The sequence below is a fragment of the Nicotiana tomentosiformis genome, chromosome 2 (genome assembly GCF_000390325.3).
Source record: "Nicotiana tomentosiformis chromosome 2, ASM39032v3, whole genome shotgun sequence".
Classification (NCBI taxonomy): domain Eukaryota; kingdom Viridiplantae; phylum Streptophyta; class Magnoliopsida; order Solanales; family Solanaceae; genus Nicotiana; species Nicotiana tomentosiformis.
The window spans coordinates 23,235,925-23,245,007 of record NC_090813.1 but is presented as its reverse complement, the minus strand read 5'-3'; the positions used below and the strand labels follow the sequence as shown (position 1 = coordinate 23,245,007).

Below are 9,083 nucleotides of genomic sequence, written 5' to 3'. Positions count from 1 at the left end.
AATATAGCACACTAACGACTACTTACAAGAGTTTTACAACAAGATACAATATCCCCAAACACCCCCACACTTATCCCAACATCATATACAACTACACTCGGCTACTCAAAATTCACCAGTGTTCAATTCACTCTTTTAGGCATTTTAGAAAATACCTTGTGGGCATCAATTTTGCTTCTCTTATTTCAACAGTGGTGGAGCAAGGTGGACCTCCCAAATTTAAATTAAGTAGAGGGAATTGTAGTTTACTACTTCAAATACAACTTCACAACTAAATTTTACACCCAGTTTTATGCATACTAGGCCCACCCACTATAACAACAAAACATGTTAAAGAGACCTAGGGGATTGGGGTTTTTGGAGAAGGATGACTAGAATTACACTAAGAAATTTCAAAATACAAGAAAAGAGATAACAAGAAGAACATACCTTTGAGTCTTGAGATGAAAGTGAGCAACAAAAATTGGAGAATTTGAGAGAGAAGGAGAGAGAGCAGCAGAGAGAGAGACAGAGTGAGGGGGGGGGGGAGGGAGGGAGGGGTCGTGTGTGAGAGTTACGGTGAGAGAGAGGTTGGGTATGGGTTAGTATGTTTGTGTATATGGATGTTTTTAAAAAAATGAAAATAAAAAATAAAAAAAATACTTACCTGTTGACCCCCCAGCACAACGCCCTACGCTGGGCTTGGTACTGGGGTTTTTAATATTCTGGTGTTTGCGCCCTATGCAGCGTGGGGTGCTGGCCTGGGCGTCGGTTCGCTGGATTTTTCAATTTCGTTTTTTTTTGGGATAAATTTCACCTACCCGAGCACTTAATACATATATTACACACCCCACACCCTCATCGCCTATGATTTCTATAACTACAAAGAAAACAACAAACAAAAAAAAACCTAGTCTACTCTTACTAAAAGAAAACAAAAAGCTAAGCTACGAAATCATTACAAAATTGGGTTGCCTCCCAAGAAGTGCCTGATTTAACGTCGCGGCACGACTCAACACGTTTTTCAAGCATCGGTCAAGTCCACCGAGGTCTTGTGACGTGCACTGTCACCACCCCAATAATGTTTCACTCACTGCCCATTTACCAAAAAGGTACTACTTGAGCTTGCATCACCCAATTCCACCGCTCCATGAGGCCTCACACTTACCACAACGAAAGGACATGTCCATCGAGACTTAAAATTTTCGGGGAAAAGCTTCAACCTCGAATTAAATAAGAGAACTTCTTGACTCGGCTCAAACTCTCGATGATGGATGTGCTTGTTGTGCCACCTTTTGGTCTTTTCTTTATACAATTTGGCATTTTCATACGCGTGCAATTGAAACTCATCAAGCTCTTTGAGTTGTAACAACCAGTGGCGAACCCAAGTGGTGGCTAGTGGGTTCAATTGAACCCGCTTCACAAAAAAATAATACTGTGTATATGTATAAATTAGGAAGCTGTGTAAATTTTGCATAAATATTTTATTTGAACCCACTTAACAACTAATATTTTACGACTAAATTTATTTACTTCTAAGATTGAACCCGTCCGCCACTGGTAACAACCTCTTCTCACCAGCTAAGTCCATATCCATATTCAGATTTTTAATCACCCAATAGGCTTTGTATTCAAGCTCGACAGGCAAGTGGCACGCTTTCCCATAAACCAAATTATACGGAGAAGTACCTATGGGGGTCTTGTATGCAGTTCGATATGCCCATAATGCGTCATCCAACTTTTTCGGCCCATTCCTTCCTATTTCCACTTACTGTTTTCTCCAGAATCTGCTTCACCTCTCTGTTTGACACTTCCACTTGACCACTCATTTGGGAGTGATAGGCGGTGGCAACCTTGTGCTTAACTCCATACGTTGCTAGAACATTATTCAACAATTTATTACAGAAGTGAGTTCCTCTGTCACTTATCAACACCCTTGGAGTCCCAAAGCGTGTGAAGATGTGCTTCTTTACAAAGTTTACCACTACCTTTGCGTTATTAGTAGGAAAAGCAATGGCCTCCAACCACTTAGACACATAGTCGACCCGCCACCAAGATGTACCCGTGACCATTAGAGTATGGGAACGGTCCCATAAAATCAATCCCCCAAATATCAAAGAGCTCTACTGCCAGAATATTTTGCAAGGGCATCTCGTGCTTTTTCGTGATTGTTCTGGTTCTTTGGCACCTGTCACACTTTTTAACAAAGGCGTGTGCATCCTTAAACAATTTTGGCCAATAAAAACTCGATTGCAGCACTTTTTGGGCAGTTCTGTCCCCAGCATGGTGACCTACATATGGATAAGCATGACAGTCATGCAATATTGCATTCATCTCCTCCTCAGGGACACACCTTCGTACCAACTGATCTGCGTACTGCTTATATAGGAATGACTCATCCCACACGTAGAGCCTCACATCATGTAGAAATCGTCTTCTATTATCGAGTGTCAATTCTAGTGGCGTCACCCCACTTGCGATAAAATTCACATAATCTACATACCACGGGGCTTCACTCGAGGTGATTGCTAATAACTACTCATCAGGAAATGTTTCTTTGATCGACCTCCCTTCAGATATGTGGCTCTGATTTTCTAATCTGGATAAGTGATCGGCCACTTGATTATATGTTCCTTTTCGATCTCGGATCTCCAAGTTAAATTCTTGCAAGAGAAGGACCCATCGAATTAGCCTTGGCTTGGTGTCTCTCTTTTTAAACAAGTACCTTATAGTTGAGTGATCTGTGTACACGATTACTTTGGTTCCCACTAGATAAGATCTAAACTTGTCAAACGCCCACACCACTGCAAGCTCTTTCAGTAACAATGTAGTTCATCTGGGCTGGATTTAGAGTTTTGCCCGCGTAATAAATAGAGTGTAAATATTTATCTCTCCTTTGCCCCAGAACAACTCTGATTGCTATGTCACTTGCATCGCACATCAACTCAAATGGCTGCGCCCAATCCAGGGCAATGATAATTGGTGCAGTCATAATCTTCCCTTCATCTCCTCAAATGCTTTCAGACAGGCATCATCAAACTCGAATGGGGTATCTTTCTCAAGAAGCCTGCACAGAGGAGAAGAAAATTTTGAAAAATCTTTAATGAAACGACGATAAAAACCTGCATGGCCCAAGAAACTGTGAATGCCCTTGACGGATGTCGGTGGGGGCAATTTTTCAATCGCCTCAACCTTTGCTTTGTCTACCTGCAACCCATTTTTGGACACCTTGTGCCCCAAGACTATACCTTTACGTACCATGAAATGGTACTTTTCCTAATTTAGCACCAAGTTTGTCTCTTTACACCTAGCAAGTACTTTATCAAGGTTCATTAAACAATTATCAAAAGAACACTCTAACTCAGAAAAATCATCCATAATAACACTTTTACAAATCTTTCAACCATGTCAGTAATAATAGCCATCATACACCTTTGAAAAGTTGCAGGTGCATTACAGAGACCAAATGGCATTCTCTTAAATGCATACGTGACATAGGGCCATGTAAATGTAGTTTTATCTTGGTCCTCTGGGGCTATAGCAATCTGATTATACCCCGAATAGCCATCTAGGAAATAGTAGTATTCCTGTCCAGCTAATCTATCAAGCATTTGATCAATAAAGGGGAGGGGAAATGGTCCTTTCGGGTGGCATTGTATAAGTTTCTATAATCTATGCAAATTCTCCACCCTGTGACAGTTCTTGTGTGAATCAGGTCATTATTTTCATTAACCACTACAGTCATCCCCCCTTTCTTAGGCACACATTGGACGGGGCTTGCCCATTTGCTCTAAGAGATTGGAAATACAATACCTGCATCAAGCCACTTAATTACTTCTTTTCCTACCACCTCTTTTATGATTAGATTTAGGCGGCGTTGTTGCTCTACACTTGGCTTGTGCCCTTCCTCTATGAGGATTTTATGCATGCAGAAAGCTGGACTAATGCCTTTAATGTCAGACGTCGTCCACCCAATTGCTCGCTTGTGCTCACGTAGCACTCTTAACAGCTTTTCTTCCTGCAATTTAGATAAGTCAGAAGAAATAATAACAGGTAAAGGGCCAGAAACACCCAAATACGCATATTGAATGTGAGGGGGCAAGGGTTTAAGTTCCAGTTTTAGAGCTTCTTTAATCAGCGGCTTTGGAGGAGGCCCGCTTGGCCTATTTAGGGGCTCAAAGGGGTTTAATCCCTGCATGTAAGTACATGATGCATCTAGGATATGCATCATCTCCTCAACCTCATTATCAATCTCCAAGCTATCGAACAACATGAGTGCTTTCTCTTGAAAATCATCTAGACATACACTTATGTCAATAAGTTGCTCATCCATCTCTACAACAGATATCATAGAGAGCTCCTCATAATGGCGGGAAAGTTGGATTGCCTTGTAGACATTAAAAATTGCTTCCTCGTTGTCCACCCTCATAATCATTTTTCCCTCTCTCACTTTAATAATTGCATCACTTGTAGCCAAGAGAGGTCATCCTAATATGATTGGAACTTGTTCATCAGCCTCATAATCTAGGATAATGAAGTTCGTGGGGAAGATGAATTTCCCAATTTGCATCAACACATCTTCAATCACTCCTTCAAGGTAGGCTATGGACCTATCAGCTAGTTGCAACATCACAATGGTTGGTCTTGGAGCTCCCAGACCCAATTATTTGAACAATGACAAGGGCATTAGATTTATGCTCTCCCCCAAATCACAAAGAGCACAACCTACATCGATATTACCAATCCGCACAGGGATGGTGAAACTGCCAGAATCCTGAAGCTTTGAGGAAGCTTGTTTTGGACTCTTGAAGTGCACTCCTCAGTAAGTGCGGCTGTCTCGAATTCAGTCAATCTCCTCTTGTGAGCTACTATATCTTTGATGTACTTAGCATACTTTGGAATTTCGCAAAGTACATCCACCAATGGAATATTCAATTGAACCTGGCTCAACATAGAGAGAAATTTGTTGAATAAGCGATCATCATTTTTCTTCTGCAATCTTTAGGGAAGGGTGGTGGAGGCCTTGCAGCATTCACTGGCTCTGAACTTGCATCATCTTTCTTTGACTTATGTGTTGCCTTAGGAATCAACTCCCCCTCATGTATAGGCTTGCCCTTTCTCTTCTTTGGCACTTCTTCTAATTCCCTCCCATTTCTGAGTGTAACTGCATTAACTCGAGGGTTCTTCTCTGTATCACTGGGAAGAGCACGTGCATACCTAGTATTTTGATTTGACGCTAGCTGCCCTATTTGTCTCTCAAGATTTCTGAAATTGGTCCAGAGTTGTTGATTGTCAAGAAACAACTTCTTCAACAAGTCATTCGTACTCTCTTCTATTTGCTGGGATGGCTTCTGAGGTTGATTAAAATTTCCTTGGGGCCTATAATGATTATGAGTCGGCTGATTTCCACCCCAGGAGAAGTTAGGATGATTATTCCAATTTGGATTATAAGTGTTCCCATGTTGTGCATGTTGGTTCATCAGACTTCTACTCTATTGCCCCACATAGTAGATAGATTCAGGATTCGTGGGGCACATGTCACTCGTGTGACTGCCACCACATAATTCGCAACAAGTAGATATCTGTTGTACATGTTGCATCTGTTGTGTTTGGTGCATGGACATTCTATTCATCTGATTTACCAATTTTGCTATATCTGCTCTCATGGATGAGAAGTCATCAAGCTCAATTACACCGACTGCTTTCTGTTTAATTGCTCTTCGTGATTCCCCATCTCCTTTCCAATTATGATCATTAGCAGTGAAGTTGTTTAGCTGGAGCTGGATTTCACTATACGGCCTCGCCATGCAACTACCCCCACAAGCTGAATCAAGATTCATCTTTGATGTCTCGTCTAGCCCATCAACGAAAGTATGACCCAACACCTCATCAGTCTTACAATGATGCAGGCAGTCTCTGAGTAACTTCTTGTATCTTTACCAAGCTTGATGAAGAGTCTCGCCATCCCGTTATTGGAACCCAAGAATCTGGCTCCTCAGCGACTTTGTCTTCTTAGTGGGGAAAAACTTGATTAAGAATTTCCTTGCTAGATCATCCCAAGTGTGGATTGAGTTCGCAGGCTCCTTTTGCAACCATTCCTTAGCTTCCCCATATAGTGAAAAGGGGAACAGTGTTAGTGTGACATAGTCCTTGGAAACGTTCGGATAATTGTAAGTGTCCATAATTTCCAGGAAGTTCTGAATGTGCCTCTGCGGGTCTTCATGAGATAGACCCACATATTTCCTTGTGGATTGAATCAACTTTACCATGCACTATTTGAGTTCAAAGTGACCCGTGATGTCAGGCTTCACAATAGCGTGAGTCATATTAGCAAGATTGGGCGTTGCAGCTTCTCTCACTGGGCGCTCTTCATTACCTGCCATCTCTATTGGCTATGGTTAAACTACGATATCCAACTCCCTTTCTATTTTAATTCTAGCTTCGACTTCCCTCCTCACTCAATGAAGTGTTCGTTCAATTTCAGGATCAAGTGAAAGGAGATTGTTTGCACTTCTACTCCTCCGCATTCAAGAGAAGAGCCTGCGTTAACACAAACAAGATAAACTGAAAATTAAAACTTGAACAAATAACTAATAAAAGCTTAACTCAGTCAAGTAGCTAATTTCTAAGTCCCCGGCAATGGCGCCAAAAACTTGTTGCGACCAAACATACTCACGCAAGTATACGTGGTCGTCATGTAATAGAGTAGTGAGTAGAGTATTGTTCCCACGAAGACTTATGATTAACTTTTGACTGATTCAAACTCAAACAACTTATCGATTCAAGAGATTTCTCACAAAGTGTGTAAGTGTCTAATTTACTACCTAAGAAACTATCAAGCAATGAAATAACTAGAAATCTACCACAACACTTAAGCAATTTCGGTTAACAATTAGTAGGAGAGGATATTCCAGGGTCATAGGCTAGCTAACAATCATGTTGCGTTCTTGGCTTAAAATAACTAATTGATTTATCTGGATTGTTGATTGACATGGTTGATATTACTCATAAGAATCTGTCGAGTTCTTACTCGCATATTCAAGCTAACTTAATGCCTATATGTCTATGGAATTAAGATTAACAAGAATGCATTTACACTTCCTGTATTTCAACCAAGAAAGGCAATTAGGTATATTTCTATCCTAATTGTGAATCCGTTCCCCGATGCACGGGTTCAAGAATGTGCTCTATTTAATTCTATATGCAATCTAGAATTGTCACTTTCGAGTTCAACTTTAGATTCGTAAATAGTATTTCACTGTTAGCTACTCAACAAAATAATTAAGGACATAATTAAATAAATAACCCAATATGATAAAATCAAACTAGTCAATTTAAACTTCAAACGTCGACATTCATGTAGCACCCATGACCCCAGAATATAAACTTTACCCATAACACCACGAACTAAAACATATAACTTATTCCAAATTCCATGTCTAATTTCGTGGTCAAAATAAAAAAAAATACTAAATTCTAGGTTTTCTACCAAAATCCCAAATTTTTACTAATTTCCATGTTTAAATCCATATGCAAACCATGTATTTATCTTGTAATAGATGAGAATCACTTACCTTGTGTTGCTTGATGAAATTCTCCCCTTGAAGCTCTCCAAAACCGCCCCAACCAAGTGAAAATGAAAGAAAATGGACCAAAACCCGTTCTTAAAAGAACACACTGCCCAACGACCTCTCGCATCTGTGGCCACTTGACCGCTTCTGCGGTTCCGCAGGTGCGTCCAAAATACCGCTTCTGCGGTCACTCTTCAGCCCCTACCTTCGCATCTGTGGACAAGACTCCGCTTCTGCGGTCCCGCAGGTGCGGCACAAACCTCGTACCTGCGCCTCCAGCCCGCCTCACTCCCTACCGCTTCTGCGACCACTGGGCCGCTTCTGCGGTCAAGTAGCTGCGGGAAAACCTTCGCACCTGTGGCCACTGCCAGTCCCTTCCCATTTTGCTTCTGCGATCTCGACATCGCTTCTGCGACCAAGATATCGCAGAAGCGATCACACCAGTTGCTGCCCAGCTTCAACATTTCTTAAGTCCAAAAATCAATTCGTTAACCATCCGGAATCCACCCGAGGCCCTCGAGACCTTAACAAAATATACCAACACGTCCAAAAATTCAATACAAACTTAGTCGAAGCATTAAACCACGTCAAACAACATCAAAATCATAAATCGCGCCTCAAATCAAACTTATAAATTTTCAAATTTCCAAATTCTATATCTTGTCCCGAAACATATCAAATCAATCCGTAATGACTTCATATTTCGCACACGAGTCACATATGACATAACAAAGCTATTCCAAGGCTCAGAACCCCAAACGGACATTGATAACATCAAAATCCACTTCAAACCAAACTTATAAAATTCTTAAACCTTTCAAATGCCAACCTTCTATAATAAGCACCGAAAGGATCCCGGTTGATACGATACTCAACCCGAACAAATGACCAAGTCCGAAATCGTCATACAAACCTATTGGAACCTTCAAATCCCGATTCTGAGGTCATTTACTCAAAAGTCAAAATCTTAGCCAATTCTTCCAACTTAAAGCTTCCGAAATGAGAATTTTCTTTCCACATTGATCCCGAACTTCCCGAAATTAAATTCCGACCACACGTACAAGTCATAATACCTAAAGTGAAGCTACTCAAGGCCTTAAATCTCCGAACGACGTGTTAGAACTCTAAATGACCGATCGGGTCGTTACATCCTCTCCCACTTAAACATACGTTCGTCCTCGAATGTGCTAAGAACTACACCGGAGTTGTCCAAAATCATTGTGCAACACCTTGTGCACCTATCCGTGCCACCACAACCCAGTTGGGCACATTATCTCGAGCCGGACTGAAGGTCCTCCCATTTATTTAGTCAATAAGCCTTAGAACCAAATTCTAACCTCTGCATTTCTCTACAAGACCTGATTCTAACATGCAAACACCGCACCAATCACCACACACTATATCAAAACACGATCGTACACCTTTTGCTGAATTCAAACCATGCCCCGCATAATTCACATGCCCATAATAACATTCTCCGACCACAATAGCCGAAATTTCACAAATCTGATACCCGCAATACATCTCATGACG

The 9,083-nt window shown here is 41.2% G+C and overlaps 1 protein-coding gene across 1 annotated transcript; it reads right to left on the bottom strand.

Moving 5' to 3' along the window:
- Positions 1 to 4,925: 4,925 nt before the first annotated feature.
- Positions 4,926 to 6,248, bottom strand: LOC138904481 (uncharacterized). The gene is made up of 3 exons (XM_070192978.1): positions 6,007 to 6,248; positions 5,622 to 5,913; positions 4,926 to 5,378 (listed from the first exon to the last, which is right to left on the bottom strand). The coding sequence occupies exons 1-3, from the start codon at positions 6,246 to 6,248 to the stop codon at positions 4,926 to 4,928; spliced, it is 987 nt and encodes a 328-aa protein (XP_070049079.1).
- Between the last annotated feature and the right edge of the window lie 2,835 nt (positions 6,249 to 9,083).